Source organism: Eptesicus fuscus, chromosome 19 (genome assembly GCF_027574615.1).
Source record: "Eptesicus fuscus isolate TK198812 chromosome 19, DD_ASM_mEF_20220401, whole genome shotgun sequence".
Taxonomy (NCBI): Eukaryota; Metazoa; Chordata; class Mammalia; order Chiroptera; family Vespertilionidae; genus Eptesicus; species Eptesicus fuscus.
In genome coordinates this window covers 18,106,947-18,125,024 of record NC_072491.1, presented here as the reverse complement: position 1 = coordinate 18,125,024, position 18,078 = coordinate 18,106,947, and the positions used below count along the sequence as shown (strand labels likewise).

General features: G+C 37.8%; 1 protein-coding gene across 2 annotated transcripts in view; it reads left to right on the top strand.

The window, feature by feature from the left end:
• The window catches only part of EIF3E (eukaryotic translation initiation factor 3 subunit E), a 53,112-nt gene extending 35,048 nt beyond the window's left edge, over window positions 1-18,064 (top strand). For both annotated transcript variants that reach the window (XM_028148074.2, XM_008143395.3), the window contains 3 exons: window positions 14,586-14,688; window positions 14,970-15,104; window positions 17,891-18,064. In XM_028148074.2, coding sequence (XP_028003875.1) covers window positions 14,586-14,688; window positions 14,970-15,104; window positions 17,891-17,929 — 277 coding nt within the window. In that variant the 3' untranslated portion in view covers window positions 17,930-18,064. The remainder of the gene's footprint in view (window positions 1-14,585; window positions 14,689-14,969; window positions 15,105-17,890) is intronic.
• Window positions 18,065-18,078: the final 14 nt, after the last annotated feature.

The following is an 18,078-nucleotide window of genomic DNA, read 5'->3' as shown; positions in this document are numbered from 1 at the left end:
TAAGAGAAAGATAGAAACATCAATGATGAGAGAGAGGCATTGATTGGCTGCCTCCTGCACACCCCACACTGGGGATCAAGCCCGCAACACGGGCCTGTGCCCTGACTGAGAATTGAATCATGACCTCCTGGTTCATAGGTTGACACTCAGCCACTAATCCATGCTGTCCAGACTCGGTGTCGTTTTTTATTTTTTATTATTTTATTTATGTATGTATTTATTTATTTTATTTTAATCCTCACCCGAGGATATTTTTTCTATTGATTTTTAGAAAGTGTGGAAGGGAGGAAGAAGAAGGGGGGAGAGAGAGAGAAACATCCATGTGAGAGAGACACACAGACTGGTTGCCTGCTGCACTCTCCCCAACGGGAGGAGGGGTCAACCTTGCAACCAAGGTATGTGCCCTTGACTGGGAATCAAACCCGAGACCCTTTGGTTGGCAGGCCAACACTCTTAACTACTGAGAAAACTGGCCAGGCTAGTTTTTTTGTGTTTTTTTTTTTTTTTTTAATTACAGTTGGCATACAATATTATATTAGTTTCAGGTGTACAACATAGTGATTAGAAATTTATAATACCTTATGAAGTGATCACTCTGACAAATCTAGTACCTGCACGGCACCATACATAGTTACTATAATATTACTGGCTATATTTTCTATGCTGTACTTTACATTCCTGTGACTATTTCATAACTGTCAAATTGTACTTCTTAACCTCTTCACCTTTTTCACCTATTCCCACAACCCCCAGCCTGTCTGGTAACTAACTACCAATTTGTTCTTTGTATCTGAGTTTGTTACATTTTTGTTCCTTTTTTTTTTTTCTTAGATTGCACATATAAGTGAAATCATACAGTATTTGTCTTTCTCTGTATTATTTCACTTAGCATAATGACCCTCTAGGTCCATCCATGTTGTTGCAAATGGTAAGATTTTATTATTATTATTTTCTTTTTATGGCTGAGTTCTGTACTGTTGTATATAACCACATTTCTATCATTCATCTGTTGGAAACTTTGGTTGCTTCCATATCTTGGCTATTATAAATAATGCTGCAGTGAACATAGGTGTGCATATATCTTTTTGTGTTTTGGATTTCTTTGGATAAATACCCAGAATTAAGATTACTGGGTCATATGATTATTTAATTTTTTGAGGGCCCTCCATGCTGTTTTCCACAGTGGCTGCACTAATCTGCATTCCCACCAACAGTACACAAGGGTTTCTTTTTCTCCACATCCTTGCCAGCATTTATTTGTTGATCTATTAATGATTTATTAATGATAGCTGTTCTGACAGGTATGAGGTGATATCTCATTGTGGTTTTAATTTTTATTTCCATGGTGATTAGTGGTGCTGATTGTCTTTTTGTATGTCCTCTTTGGAGAAATGTCTATTAGGTTTTCTGCCTGTTTTTTAGTCGAATTGTTTGGGGGTTTTGGTGTTGTTTGAGTTTCTTATATATTTGGGATATTAACCCCTTATTGGAGGTATTATTGGCATATACCTTCTCTCATTCAGTAGTTTTTCTTGTCTAAAGTCCAGAAATCTTTTCTCTCTTTCAGTGATAGTATTTCCTTTTTATTTAGGTTGTTTAAACATTTTTTGCTACCTGTAGAATGTTTTACTAATTTAGATGATTTTGAATAGATAGGTTAATGCATTTTCTTCAAATATTAGGGATTAATTTTAGAGCTGGAATAAATCATAGGGAGCTTCTAATCCAACAACACACAATTATTAAATCATTGACAATAGGACTTTTCAATAGAACTTTCTACAGTGATGGAAATATTTTATTTTTGCATTGTCCACTATGGTAAGCCAATAGCCACATGTGGCATTTGAGCACTTTAAATGCGGCTCAGATTTCAAGTTATAGAACCAGCTTTTTAAATTTTGTGTCTGTAGGACTTGCTTTCAAATGCCATATTAAATATCTGTGAATATATATATTTACGTACAGTTTACCTTGAACAACACAGGTTTGAAATGCATGGGTCCACTTATATGCAAATTTTTTTCAATAAATAAAAAGTATTTTATTAACATTTTCTCCAGTTTATTATAAGAATACAGCATATAACATACAAAATATGTGTTAATCAACTGTTTATGTTATGAATAAGAGTTTGGTGAGCTCATTTTGGGGGGATTAAAAAGTTATACACAGATTTTTGTGCAGAGGATTGTTTCCCCCAACCCCTGCATTGTTTGAGTTAACTGTATATGTGTAAGCAGATCAAATCAGAGCTCCTTCTTCCTGTTTAGCCTGTACCTTTATTCAGCGTCTATCTTGGCTGCTAAGGCACCTCTATTTAAGCCTGGAAACAGTTCTGAAAACAGAATTCTACAAAGCACTGATTGGGTACACTTTCTTCTTGATTATAGCTGGAAACTGAAGGCTGGTTAAGTCTTAGTTAATGATAGAGCCTTTGCTTACTAGGTGTCTGACATTCATTGTGTTGTACCTCACTGAAATTTTATTTTTTCATTGTTGAACAATTGATATTTTTAGACGTAACAGATTTAGATGAATTTGTCAGGAGTGTGTCACTTGAGCTAAAGGATAAAAATGAAAATCATAACTTATTGTTTCATTCTGTGTCACAGAATCTCTGTAGAGTTTTATTTTACAAATACAGACTCTGAAGCTACCCCAAATTTTCTGGATCAAATTTCCTAAGTATGCTATGCTATGATGTGTAATGGGGCTACTGTGTTGTAGCTTAAGAATGGTTATTCCAAAGCACATCCAGGATTGGGACCCACTGCATCAGGTTGCAATTTTTTAGGCATCTAATTACAACCTGCTAGAGCAGCAATTTTTAACTGGTGTGCTGCAAGAATTTTTAAAACATGAAATACCTGACTATTTAGTCAGGGGCACTGACCTCTTTACAAATAAAAAAATGACAACCAGCACAATAGCCATCTGGTGTGAATGAATCAAAATTTACCTATTTTTTTTAGTTTGGCAAAAAATATATTTTTTTGGTGTTCTGTAGAATTTTAGTAAATAGTTTATGTGTGCATGAGATGATAAACATTAAAAATATCTGTTCTAGAATAAGGGAGTGAAAAATCAGTGGTTTAATATCTTTAGTATATAATGAATTAAGAAAGTAGGGGCAGAGCAGAAAGTGTAGCATGTGACAAAAGAAATATTCTTCTAAGAGCAACAATGAGATTTCAGGTTGTAAGAGTCAAGAAAACGTGGGGCATCCACTCAGTAGGACTCAGTCCTGGGGTGGGGTAGGCCTCTTTATGTTTTTAATGGGTTGAGAATATGGTTGAAAATAATGTTAAGTGTTTCAGTTATGTTAAGAATATGGCTGAAAATAAGTTAAGCTTTTATAAATAGGGCAAACTCCAAGATAATGATCAATTGAGGTAATGTTTACCTTTAAAGAATACATTAAGAAAATGGTTAATGTATTGTTCTCCAATCCGGAAGTTTTTAAACATACAAAGAATAGGTTTTCTGGCTTCACCTGGACCTTCTGAATCTGAATCTCTGGGATCAGAACTTGAGAATCTGGGTTTAAAGCTTCCCATGATTCTTTTACAATTAACCTTGGGGAATCATTGTTCTTAGTGATTGGTAGTCCTAACTGCATTTTAGATCAAGTGGGAAGTTGTTTTTAAGAAAGAAAAAAAAAGATGGAAAAATAATGGATAACTGAGCCCAAAGCCAAGAAATGAAAACATTCTCTGGAGGAAGATCTCAGTGTCTGTATTTTTTATAGCTCCTAAATAATTTTGATGCAAATCCTCTTTTTTTCATTATACTTTTTATTCTGTGATATTATTGATTCACAGGGGATCTCTATTTTGTAAAAAATAGAGATCCCCTGTGTTCTTTATACAGTTTCTGTCAATCTTGCAAAACAACATCACAACCAGCATATTGATATTGAAACATTCAGATACAGAACATTTTTGTCACCACAAGGATCCCTTAAGTTGCTCTTTTATAGCCATCCCCACCCCCACTGCCACCTTTCTTTAACCTCTGGCTACCACTCATCTGTTCTTCGTTTCTATTATTTCGCCTTTTCAAGAATATGCAAAAACTTCTTTAAAATGTAGTGTTCAACTTTATAAAGAAGGTAAATATGCTACGCGTAGTGATCTGTATATATAAAAGCCTAAGCAACCGGCCAACCGTTCGGTAGCTATGATGCGCACTGACCACCAGGGGACAGACACTCAAAGCAGGAGTGGAAACCATAGGCATGGAAACATGGAAAAGACTGATGAATCTCAGAGGGGAGGGGAGAGGGGAGAGCGGGAAGAGATTAACCAAAGATCTTATATGCATACTAGAGGCCCAGTGTTTTGTGCACCGGTGGGGTCCCATGGCCTGGCCGGCGATTGGGGCTGATCGGTGGGGCTGGCCGGCCGGGGGGAGGGACTGCGGGAGGTTGGCCAGCCAGCCCCCCCCCCCAACTCAGGCCGATCTGGGGGGCTGGCTGGGGGGAAGGGACCACAGGATGTTGGCCATGGGAATGCACTGACCATCAGGGGGCAGCTCCTGCATTGAGCGTCTGCCACCTGGTGGTCAGTGCGCATCATAGCAACCTGTCGTTCGGTCTTTCAGTAGCTTAGGCTTTTATTTATATATATAGATTAGTTAACAACAGTATAACTAAGTTATTCAAGAAGAAAATATTACAAATGTGAATGAGCAACTCTTTCCACCAGGCATTGAGAAGATAAGATAGTAGGGAGCACATCCTCAGAGCTTAAAATCCAGAGGAAGAAACAGATATTAAATAAAGATTAAGTTATAAACTATGGTAGATGTTTTAGAAAAAAAATACAGAGTAATTAGGATGACATGGATGTAATTTATATAATGCAAAATCAGTGAAGTAATTTAAAGTTTCAGTAAACCCTTATATCTCTAAATGGCTTATCTTTAAGTACCAAGGTAGACTTATTTTCACTGTATACTAATTATGACAAATTACTAAAGTTATTTGATATTCAGTCCTTTTTTTTTTTTTTTTTTTTTAATAGCAGGGAAAGGGAAGGATTTGTCTCTGGCCTCCTTTTTTCTCCAGCTGACAAATTTCAAATGCTGAATAGAATAGTATTGAGTTTTACAATATTATTGTTGTCTATTAAACAGTTATTTCCATTTGTGATTTGGAACATTTCTCTGTTGATAAGTTTCTTGACTAAATGGTTGTAGGCACATATCTCTATTAAAATGCATATTAAGAATGCTTTTATCCCTTTATATACAACTCTGTAGGCTAAGTTATGAATCTGTTTACCATAAAATATGCAACGAATGTCAAAAAAGATTGTGGTGGGATTTAATTTAGTATAGCTGAATAGTTTATTAGATATGGTGTGTGTCTGAAATTTAAAAGCTGTTCTAGAATAATTCTTGGACCCGTTTTCAATTGTAGATAAAAACAAAAGTATGGAAGTAATAATTTGAATTTGTGTGATAAACATGTTGGAGCATACATTAATATAATTTCCCTATAGAAGGTTAGTTTTGACTTTTCACAAAATATTTGCCAACTGCTTTTGCATTTCCTTGAGGTCATTTCTACCTTGCTTATTTTATTAACATTTTTTAATCTTAATATGTTTCTTAAAGTTGTTACTACCAAATGGCAATTTATATTCATAATTATACTTCCTAATATTAGAGAGAAATTGAAAGATACACTTCCATATGCAGATAAAATAGTTTCAAAAGTCATTGTTGCATTTCTTCATTAACTATAAAATAATACACTTATTTTTTACTAATGAGATGTTGGAAAAATGAGTGAAAATTTTAAGTTGTCACACAGCAGTTAATCATTTCTCAAATTTCTTTCTCCTCATTATACTATGTTAGTAAAGTTTGGGTAGTATTATAATTAAAATTGTTTTTCTTGAAATATTAATGTTTATTGCATGTAAATGGCTAATTATTTTGTATATACAATCTGGTAATAGATTTATTTTGTATACTAGAGGCCCGGTGCACGAAATTCGTGCGGGGTGGGGGGTGTCCCTCAGCCCAGCCTGCACCCTCTCCAATCTGGGATTCCTCTCACAATCCAGGACTGCTGACTCCCAACCACTCGCCTGCCTGATTGCCCCTAATCACTTCAGCCTGCCAGCCTGATCACCCCCCAACCACTCCCTTGCCAGCCAGGTCGCCCCCAACTGCCCTCCCTTGCTGGCCCGGTCACTCCTAACTGCCCTCCCCTGTCGGCCTGGTCATCCCTAACTGCCCTCCCCTGCAAGGCCTGGTTGCCCCCAACTGCCCTCCCCTTCAGGCCTGGTTCCCCTCTCCCCCCCAACTGCCCTCTCCTGCTGGCCATCTTGTGTGTTGGGGTGATGGTCAATTTGCATATTACTCTTTTATTAGATAGGATTGTAAAAAAAATAGTTTACATTAAACACCTATTCTTTAATTAGTTGTCATAGCGTACCCTTATAAAAGACTGGAGTACTTTGGATATACTAAATTGGTGGCCACTGTTCAGTGAAAAGCAGGCCAGAGCCCTGGCAGTGTGACTCGGTTATAGTGTCATCCCATGCACCAGAAAAAGTGGCAGGTTCAGTTCTCGGTCACGGCACATACATAGGTTGCAGGTTCAATCCCTTGTTGGGGCATGTAGTGGAGGCAGCCAGCAAATTGATATTTCCTCTCTCACATTAATGTTTCTCTCTGTCTCCCCCCTCCTCTCTAAAATCAATAATAATAAAAAACACAAATAAACATCCTCAGATGAGGATTAAAAAAAAATAACAGGCCAGCGGTTCTCATAGCTTAATGCTAAAATCAGTAGTATTTTAAATACATTTGCTTATCAAATAAAATTTGAAAAGCCAGATTACTTAAAGATGTAATATAATAAGCATCTAAAATGATAGAACCCAGATTCTTATCTGTTAAGATGCATTGGGGTGTGGGGGGTGGAGTATGGGAGGGAGACTGTCTACATTTTGAAAACCTTATAGAAAATCAACCTAGAGCCCTAACCGGTTTGGCTCAGTGGATAGAGCATCGGCCTGCACACTCAAGGGTCCCATGTTCGATTCCAGTCAAGGGCATGTACCTTGGTTGCAGGCACATACCCAGTAGGGAGTGTGCAAGAGGCAGCTGATCGATGTTTCTCTATCATCGATGTTTCCAACTCTCTATCCCTCTCCCTTCCTCTCTGTAAAAAGTCAATAAAATATATTTGGGGGAAAAAAAAGTACTCTAAGTCTTTAAAAAAAAAAAAAGAAAGAAAGAAAATCAACCTAGAGTTGGTGAAACCCTAATTGGTTCTTTACATCTAAATTCATATATCTTAGGGTCTTAAGTGAGACCACTGGTCTTAATTACTGCCCAGAACAAGAAAAGTATCTTGTTTTGTGCTAGAGGCATGAACATGTTTAAATTATGAAATTGAACTGAGGGTAAAGTGCTTATTTTAATAAGTATCTTAATCCTAATAGCACTTAGATTCTGTGTATTCTCCCCCCACCACCACCACCTTTTTCCAGGAATTATTTTACATTTTTTTGTAATTAATGTTATTAATCTTTTTCTTTATGGTACTGGATTTTGTTTTATTTAAAAGTCCTTTCTCACAATATGTTTATACTAGAGGCCCGGTGCATGAACTCGTGCATGGATGGGGTCCGGCCAGCCCGCCCTGATAGGGATTGGTGGGGGCGATCAGGGGCAGGGCCGTTGGCCGGCTGGCCCTAGCCCCTGGTCGAACTCCCAGTCAAGGGGACAATTTGCATATTAGCCTTTTATTATATAGGATGCTACTTGCCTACGTTTTCTTCTAGCACCTTTATGGCTTTATTTCTTCTATTTAAATCCATCTAGGTTTTATTTGGGAATAAACAGTGAGAAAGACAACTGCCTTTTTCCCTAAATGGCTAGCCAACATGATTTATTGAAACACTATCTTTTCCCTTACTGGTTTGAAAAGCTACTCATATTACATGTTAAATTCTCATTTGTATATGGGACCTTTTCTTTTCTGAATTCTTTAATCTGTTAGAATTGTCTGTGGATTTTTAAACCAGCACCAAATTGTTACAAATAAAGTAGATTTGTAATGTGTTTTAGTATTATTCAGTATTTGTTTTCTCTGGAGCTGATAATTGCTGACCCCTCCCTCCCAGTTTTGCTTTTCTTAACATCTTTATCATTAATTCCACTTCAAACTCTTAGACAGTTTATAAGTCTCTTCTCAAGATTATTTTATCAGTTTTATCTTCCTGAAAAATAGTGGACTTGTTTATCTCTGTCCTGGTGCATTTTTGTCTTCCTTTGTCATGTATTTGTCCTGGGGATACCCTTCACCTCATCTCCAGTTAGAGAGCTTTAGTTTCCTGGACATTATTTTGTCTTCCACTTTCTTGGTTTACTCTCATATTTTGGTAAAGGATATCCTCCAATAACTTTATAAGGAAGGGTGCTTTGAAGGTAAATTTTCTTACATCTAAAAATGTCTACATTTTATTCTCATAGTTTAATAATGTATTGCAAGACATGGAACTCCAGGTTGAAAACTACTTTACTCCAGAATTTTGGAGACATTATTTTATTGCAGCTATTTTCAACCTTTTTCATCTTATGGCATATGTTAACTAATTACTAAAATTATACGGCACACCAAAAAGTATATTTTTGGCTAATCTGACAAAAAATAGTTATAACTTTGATTCACTCACACTGGATGGCTATTGTTGTGCTGGCTGTTGTCATTTTTTTTTATTTGACAATCTAAGGGTAAAGAGGTCAGTGGCCTCTGACTAAATAAGAGGCCACTGTTTTAAAAATTCTTACGTTACACTGGTTGAAAATCGTTGTTTATTGCTTTCTAGCTTCCTGTTATAGAAGTCAGAAGCCATTTTCATTCCTCAACTTTCTGTTTTCCTCTCTAGAAATTTGGAGGATTTGTTTTTTCTTTGTTTCAGAATGACATGCCTTAGGGTATGTCTATTTTAATTCTTCATACTGGACCCTTTTAATTTGGAAACTCCAGCTCTCCGTTTCTGGGAAATTTTCTTTCATGATTTCTTTACTTTTGTGTTCGCTGATTATTCTTTCTGGAACTCCAATTGTTTGATATTGAACTTCCTGGTTGAGGCTTTTTGCCCCCCCTCCTGTTTTCCATCTCTTTGTTTTTCTGCTCTACACTGAGATAGGCTCAAGATCTTCCAACCCTGATTTTATTTTATGGATGTAATATCACAGTAATTTATAATTTTTCCAAGGGTATTTTAATGATAGTTTTGTTTCGTTTTAGTTTTTATATTAAGATATTACAAAATATTAGTTTTCAGGTGAACAGCATGATTTGATAATTGTTTACATTGTGAAATGATCTCCACAATATGTAGTTAACATTTGTTCACAATAATTAGTTAATCACACACAGTTATAATTTTTTTTTCTCCTGATAAGAACTTTTAAGATCTACTTAGTGCCTTGGCAACTTTTAAATATATAATACAGTACTATTAACTGTCATGCTGTATATTATGTCCCGTGACTTACTTATTTTATGACTGGAAGTTTGTACCTTCTTAACCATTTCCCCAACCCTCATTCCCTGCCTCTGGGATTTGTTCTTTGTATCTGAAAGCTTGTTTTTTGATTTTTTTTGTTGAGATCATATGGTATATTTTTTTCTGTTTCACTTATTTCATGTAGCATAGTGCTATTGAGATCCATCCATGTTGTTGCAAATAGAAAGATCTTACTCTGTTTTATGACTGAATAATATTCATGTGTGTACGTGTGTATGTGTGTCTCACATTTTCTTTGTCCATTTATCTGTGGATACTTAAATTGCTTCCATGTCTTGGCTATTGTAAATAATGCTGTAGTGAACATGGGTGTGCATTTATCTTTTAATGTTAGTGTTTTTGGTAGCTCAATTTGAAGTTATTTAAAGAACCTTTAGGGAATATATCCGAAGAAACTAGAAACACCAATCAGAAAGGATATATGCACCCCTATGTTCATAGTAGCACAATTCACCATAGCTAAGATTTGGAAACAGCCTAGGTGCCCGTCAGCAGATGACTGGATCAGAAAACTGTGGTACATCTACACAATGGAATACTATGCTGCCATAAAAAAGAAGGAATTCTCATCATTTGCAGCAACCTGGATGGAATTGGAGAACATTATGTTAAGTGAAATAAGCCAGTCAATGAAAGAAAAATGCCACATGATCTCACTCATTTATGGATAATAAAGAACATTATAAACTTGAACAAAAAGATACAGAGACAGTAAAGCATCAAACAGACTGTCAAATTACAGGGGGAAAGTTAGGGAGAGGTGGGGGAGATAAGAGATCAATCAAAGGACTTGTATGCATGCATATAAGCATAACCAATGGATGCAAAACTCTGGGGGATGAGGGCATATATGGGAGTGGGGTGGGGGGTGGCAATGGTAAGATATGTACACATATAATACCTTAATAAAAAAAATTGGAAAAAATAAATAAATAAAGAACCTTCATACTGTTTTCCATAGTGGTTGCACCAATTTAATTTTCCACCAACAGTGCACAAGGGTTCATTTTTGTCTTGTCTTGTTTATAATAGCTATTTTAATAAGTGAGGTTATATCTCGTAGTTTTGATTTTAATTTCCCTGATTATTAGTGATGTTGAGCACTTTGTCATGTACTTGTTGGCCATCTATATGTCTTCTTTGGAAAAATATCTTTTCAGATCCTGTGCCCATTTTTTAATCAAATTATTAGTAATGTTTTCTCCTATTTGGTAGGTAGCCTTTTCATTTTATAGTTTCCTTTGCTCTGCAGAAGCTCTCCATTCTGTTCCATTGTGTCTGTTTTTAATGCCAATACCATACTGTTTCATTTTATAGCTTTGTAATGTAGTTTGAAATCAGGAAGTGTAATGCCTTCAGTTTTGTCTTTCTCAAGATTGCTTTGATAATTTGGGGTCTCCTTTGGTTCTATATGTATTTCTTATTTAACATATTCACTATCATGTTGTTGTGTCACTTTTGTAGAAAGCTAGTAAACTAAAAGATGTGTATAAGGGCTTAGCCACTGTGGCTCGGTAGATTGAGCATCGTCCCATGCACCAGAGGTTGCTGGTTCAATTCCCAGTCAGGACACATGCCTGGATTTTGGGCTTGGTCCCCGGTAGGGGGTGTGCATGGGGCAGCCGATCAATGGTTCTCTCCCATTGATGTTTCTGTCTCCCTCTCCCTTCCTCTCTCTCTCTCAAATTAATAAAAAAAAACATATTTTTAAAAGGGGATTTACATATAACATTTAAATGCCTACTACTACTACCTATATACAGGGTTGAGATGTTTAGTGTAATCTAAATAATTTGGAAATTATTTTTGTTTAAAATCTATCCATATTGAATTAGATAATTTTTCTCAGAAATTCTGCATTTTGATACGTGTTGTCTTTTAGATATTGATAAACAGAATTTTAAATAATACAAGATAAGTATGGCATAGAATAGCTTAAGGCAACTTTTTGTTTTTTTAAGCTTTAATAGGATATTACATTTTTATTTTTAAATCTTTACTATTTTTGCATTCCACAAAAAGATCACATGGCATTGAAAAATGTAGACATAAAGCTCCATCTTCACTATTACTGCCCATTTGGGATAAAAGAAAGAAAAAGGAAGATGGGATAGAGATGACAAAGAAAGAACCAGATAATATCTCAAGTGATGGAGGGTGGGACCAGTGGGATGCATAGTGGTGGTGCATGTTAGAAGACTGATACAAAATCTTTACTGAAGAGAGCCAAGGTGACAGCAGTTAAACGCCAGTACTCACCGCTTCCCACAACCACATCAAAATTACAGAACAACCATCATTTAGAAGTACCTGAAAGCTGGCTGAATGGAAGTCCTACAACTAGAGAAGTAAAAAAGAAAGCACATTGAGACTAGTAGTAGGGTTGGAGGCATGGAACGGGCTGGTCCAACACCCATGTGTGGCATTTCTTTAATCAGGAGGGATATCTCCAAGGCCTCCCATGAGAAGCAGGGGGTCCCAGCCCCATACCAGACTCTCAGCACAGGGTTCCAGAGATGGGAAGAGAAGTCCCCATAACTTTAGGCTGTAAAAACCAGCAGGGATTATGGCTGAGTGACATGGAAGCTGCTGGAGTCCCAGGTATTCTTAAAGAGCCCTCACACAAACTTACACAGTCCCAATTCCTCTGAGCTCCAGTGCCGGATGACAGCTTTAGGGGAATCCAGGGACATACAGGATGAACTGGACTGTCTGGCATCAAGGAAGGAACTTGGGGGCAGTTTGCTCCTAGCCAGGGATGCTCACAGGGGTCATTTCCTGTGCTGAGACCTTCCCCGTTGCAGAGCTGACTGGCAGCTACATCTGAGTTTCCATCAGTGTGGCCCACACTGTTCACACCATCGTGGTGATTCCCTGAGACCCCGCCCCATCCAATTGTACCCCCACCTAAGCTATTTGTAGCTGCTTTTCCATATGAATGGCCTGTCCTGGTTCAGGCTTCAGACTTTGCTAAAATATCTTACACAAGCAGCAGCTGGAGTCAGCATGCCCCACACCTATCAGTAAGTAAGAGACCCAAGACCCAGCACTAGCACTGACCTGCCTTACCTCACAGCTGGGCCTCACCTGAGCACTTCCTAGCCCAATACAAATAGCAGCCATTTGCAGATCTTACTGAAGCTCCTGCTGAGTGGCTCAGGCAGGGGCTGACTTTGTACCTGCCGGGAGGCCCCAGAGCCAGTGACCTGGTGGACAGCTCAGACCATACCAGATTACAACTCTATACATCCACAAGCAACACACTCAAGGGGCAGACTCAGTGAGCACCAAAGCCCCACTGAAGCAAGACCTGCTCCATAGGAATGTCACCTGCATAGCCATTGTAGACAAAACTGGTCCTCACAGCCAATTGGCCTGAAGGCCAATTCCTCCCAGTGACGCCATTCAAGGCTCAACTACAATAAGACTGTGTACGTAGCCCACATGGGCACAGCACACCTAGAGTGCCCAGCTCAGGTGACTGGGGAGGCTGGGGCACTGGGCCATACAGAACAATTATTATACATGGCCACTCTACCAATTCCAGGAGACATAACAGCTCTACCTAACATAGAAACAAACACAGGGAAACAGCCAAAATGCAGAGACAAAGAAACATGTCACAAATGAAAGAAATGGAAGCAGGCAGACTACTGAACACAGAGGTCAAAACAATGGTTATAAGGTTACTCAAGGATCTTCAATGAGAGCTTCAAGGGACTTAGTGTGGCTTTCAAGGGTCTTAGTGAAAATGTCAAAGACATGAAAAAGGACCAGTCAGAAATTAAGCATACACTAACTGAAATAAAGAATAATTTACAGGGATTCAATAGTAGAGTAGAGGATTCTGAGACACAAATCAACAATTTGGAATATGGGGAAGCAAAAAACACCCAATCAGAAAAACAAAAAGAAAAATTAATCCAAAAATATGAAGATAGTGTGAGGAGCCTCTGGGACAACTTGAAGTGTACCGACATTCACGTTATGGGGGTGCCAGAAGAAGAAGAGAGAGCAAGATATTGAAAACTTATTTGAAGAAATAATGACAGAAAACTTCCCCTACCTGGTGAAAGAAGTAGACTTACAAGTCTAGGAAGCCCAGAGTGTCCCAAACAAGAGGAACCCAAAGAGGCCTACACCAAGACACATCATAATTAAAATGCCAAGGGTTGAAGACAAAGAGAATCTTAAAAGCAGCAAGAGAAAAGCAGTTAGTTACCTATAAGGGAGCCCATAAGAATCTTAGCTGATTTCTCAACAGAAACTTAGCAAGCCAGAAGGGAGTGGCAAGAAATATTCAAAGTGATGAATAGCAAGGACCTACAACCAAGATTACCCAGCAGAGCTATCATTTAGAATTGAAGGTCAGACAAAGAGCTTCACAGACAATAAAAAACTATAGAAGTTCATTATCACCAAACTAGTACTTCATGAAATGTTGAAAGTTATTCTTTAAGATGAAGAAGAAAAGATAAAAAATAGGAATAATAAAATGGCAATAAATACATATCTATCAACAATTTCATCTGAAAATAAAAATAAACGAATAAGAAATCTAATGAACATAATAAACTGATGACTAAAATAGAATCAGAGGCATGGAAACATGGGACAGACTGACAAATCTCAGAGGGAAGGGGTTGGAAGAGATTAACCAAAGATCTTATATGCATATATGCATTACCTATGGATTTAGACAGTAGGGTGGTGAAGTCCTGGGGTAGGGCAGGAACTGGGTGGAGGAATGTAATGGGGAAAGAAGAGGGAAATTTGTAATACTCAACAACAAAAATTTTTTTTAAATAAAATCAAAAGAATCAGTCTGGTTGGTGAAATAGAATAGGTCATGCACAGTACAAGATAATCACACAAATGAATAATGCAGCTATTAAGAATTAATATTTAAGAGAAGGTAACCCATGAACACCTAAAAATCTGTTTGCAGAGTGTGGGTCAAAGACTATGTGCTTAAAACTAAGTTTTTAGACTCAATTAATGCTGTTTTACTTTTTTCATTAGTATGTTGGCAGATAAGCTGAACATGACTCCAGAAGAAGCAGAAAGGTGGATTGTCAATTTGATTAGAAATGCAAGACTGGATGCCAAGATTGATTCCAAATTAGTGAGTATTAAGCTAACTGTCCTACATAACTAGATAGCAGTTGCTGGTTACTTTATACTTTTTCCTGAATATTCATTAGGAAACTTTATTCAATTAAGAATTTGTTTTGTTTTAATGTATAATAGTTCTTTGAAGGCAACAGCAGCCTCCTATTTTTTTAATTGGGTAAATGTTATCATCTCTCTAGTACATAAAAATTATTGTTGTCATGTCATGCTTGTGACATACCTGGGAAATGGTCATTAACATTACAGGATCAATTTTCCTTTGTCTTATTTTAGGGTCATGTGGTTATGGGTAACAATGCAGTCTCACCCTATCAGCAAGTGATTGAAAAGACCAAAAGCCTTTCATTTAGAAGCCAGATGTTGGCCATGAATATTGAGAAGAAACTTAATCAGAATAGTAGGTCAGAGGTAAGAACCACACATTTTTTGTTTTGTATGGGGTTTAGCAATAATGTAACATAATTGTTAAATGGACTTACTTTGAGAACATCGTAATATCAGTTGTATCTGATTTTGCATTTCTGTTTGTTGCGGGTATGAGCATTTTGTTTAAGAAATTTCTAAATGGAAAAGAATTTTTCTAAAATTTGATTTTATCAGATTTAACTTTGTCAAAATATATATTCCCCTTTTTGATAGAGATCCTATATATTACACATTAAAACAACTTCCATGGCTTTGTAATTTTGGCATTCTAAACCACTTTTAACTCTAGCCATTGTGTTTATGTGTAAGTGGAGAGTGGGAAGTTTTTAGGAAGCAGCTTTGGAACATTCAAGGACCTCAGTTGGTTGAAGTTTAGGTTTGTGTCCTTAGAAGTCCTTAAAAGAGAAGGATGAATTAGGAAATTATTGTCAATGCCTATTCCAACCAAGTGTAGAATAACTGAGCCTGAAAAATATCTTTTATATAACGAATTTTTTGTATGATTTGGGATCAATTTGTATTGTATAATATTATTTTTTTTAATGAATCTTTATTGTTCAGATTACAATTGTTTCTCCTTTTTCCCCACATATCTCCCCACCACCCAGTTCCCACCCCCCTCTGCCCCTACCTCCCCCCCGCTGTCCTTATCCATAGGTGTATGATTTTTGTCCAGTCTCTTCCCATACTCTCCACACAGACACCCCTTTCCCCCTGAGAATTATCAATCCACTCCCATTCTATGCCTCTGATTCTATTAAGTTCACCAGTTTATTCTGTTCCTCAGATTTTTAATTCACTTGACTTTTAGATTCACTTGTTGATAGATATGTATTTGTTGTTCATAATTTTTATCTTTCTTCTTCTTTTTCCTCTTTTTAAAGAATACCTTTCAGCATTTCATATAATACTGGTTTGGTGGTGATGAACTCCTTTAGCTTTTTCTTATCTGTGAAGCTCTTTATCTGCCCTTCAATTCTGAATGATAACTTTGCTGGGTAGAGTAGTCTTGGTTGTAGGTTCCTGCTATTCATCACTTTGAATATTTCTTGCCACTCCCGTCTGGCCTGCATGGTTTCTGTTGAGAAATTAGCTGATAATCGTATGGGAGCTCCCTTGTAGGTAACTAACTGTTTTTCTCTTGCTGCTTGTAAGATTCTCTCTTTGTCTTTTGCTCTTGGCATTTTAATTATGATGTGTCTTGGTGTGGTCCTCTTTGGATTCCTTTTGTTTGGGGTTCCGTGTGCTTCCTGGACTTGTAAGTCTATTTCTTTCATCAGGTGGGGGAAGTTTTCGTTCATTATTTCTTCAAATAGGTTTTCAGCATCTTGCTCTCTCTCTTCTTCTGGTACCCCCATAATTCTGATGTTGGTTCGCTTGAAGTTGTCCCAGAGGCTTCTTACACTATCTTCAACTTTCTGAATTCTCTTCTCTTCATGCTTCTCTGGAGGAGTGTTCTTGGCCTCTTTGTATTCCAAATCTTTGAGTTGATTCTTGCAATCCTCTAGTCTTCTTTTGGGTCTCTGTATAATATTTTTTATCTCAGTCAGTGTATGTTTAATTTCTAGTTGGTCCTTTTTCATATCCTCGAGGGTCTCATTGAATTTATCGGCCTTTTCCATGAAATTCTTGAAAAACCTTATAACTGTGGTTTTGAACTCTATGTCCAGTCGCTTGTTCTCCTCCATTTCTTTGGTTTGTGATCTGTTTCCTTGCCTTCTCATATTCTCTGCTTCCCTGAGTTAGTAGGGTAGCTTTGTGTACTAGGTGTCCTATTGGTTCAACGGGTCAGCCTCCCAGTTACCTGAGGTGGACACTCTTGGTGTACCCTTATGTACTGTGTGTCCCCCAGCAGGAGCTACAGCAAGAACTAGTTTTCTCCTCCTTTGCTTGGGCGGTTTTGGAGCAGTCTGACTGGAGCTGCAGTTAATTTGGTTGAGCTGCCACAGAACAGGCCATTTATATGCAAAAGCCGCTGTGTGGAGCCTGGGCGGGTTTGTAGAATGTGCGGGGTGGGGTCTCAGGGCGGGGCGGGTTCTCAGGGCGTCACTAGGCTGGGGCGTGGCCAATGGTGATGGCTGGCGTCAGACGTCTCTGCCTTTCCCGTTTCCAAGTCCCTGCGCCCCGCACTCCAGCACAGTAAACAATGATTGCTGGGCGCACCACTGCAAAAAAGTGCTCTCACTTTCCGACCCGATGGCCGAGAGTCCAGCCTCTCCCCGTAGGTGTATGGGTCCCCCGAGTGTCCCCAGAAACTGGATTTCAGAGCGATCGGGAGCTTGTCTCCCTGCGGGTTGAAGAAAAACCGCGCGCCCAGTCGCTCGCTGTCAGCCCGATTCGCGCGCCTCCGTACCTCAGCTCCCCAGCGTTTGTGCTGCTTTCTTTTCCTAGTTGTAAATCTTCCACTCAGCCAGCTTTCCCGTGGTTCTGGGTGGTAGACGCTCTGTCCCTTAGTTGTACCCTCGAAATTGTTGTGTGAGGCAGCAGATTAGCTGCTTAACTATGCCGCCATCTTGGTTCCTCTCTCTGTATAATATTATTGATATTTTCATTGTTATACTTCATAATTAATTGGTAAAAAATATCAGATGGTATTTTGATATATTTTGTTCTAAGTGGAACATCTGACATTTAACAATTGCAGAGGTTGTTAAAATTTTAGAAAATGCTTTGGCAGGAATAGTGCGAAAAGGAAATGCTAGTATCACTTTTTCTAAGTTTTTTCAAAAATTATTTTCTTTTTTACCCTTTCTTTTTTTGTATTTTAGGCTCCTAACTGGGCAACTCAAGACTCTGGCTTCTACTGAAGAACTGTAAAGAAAAACAAAACAAAACTATAAAGTGAAGATAATAAAGCCATTATATAAAGGGTGACATACATTGCAGAAACAACATATTGAGTATAAATTTTGGAGAATTTGAATAAAATTGGCTGTGTTTCATTATCTTGTGAACT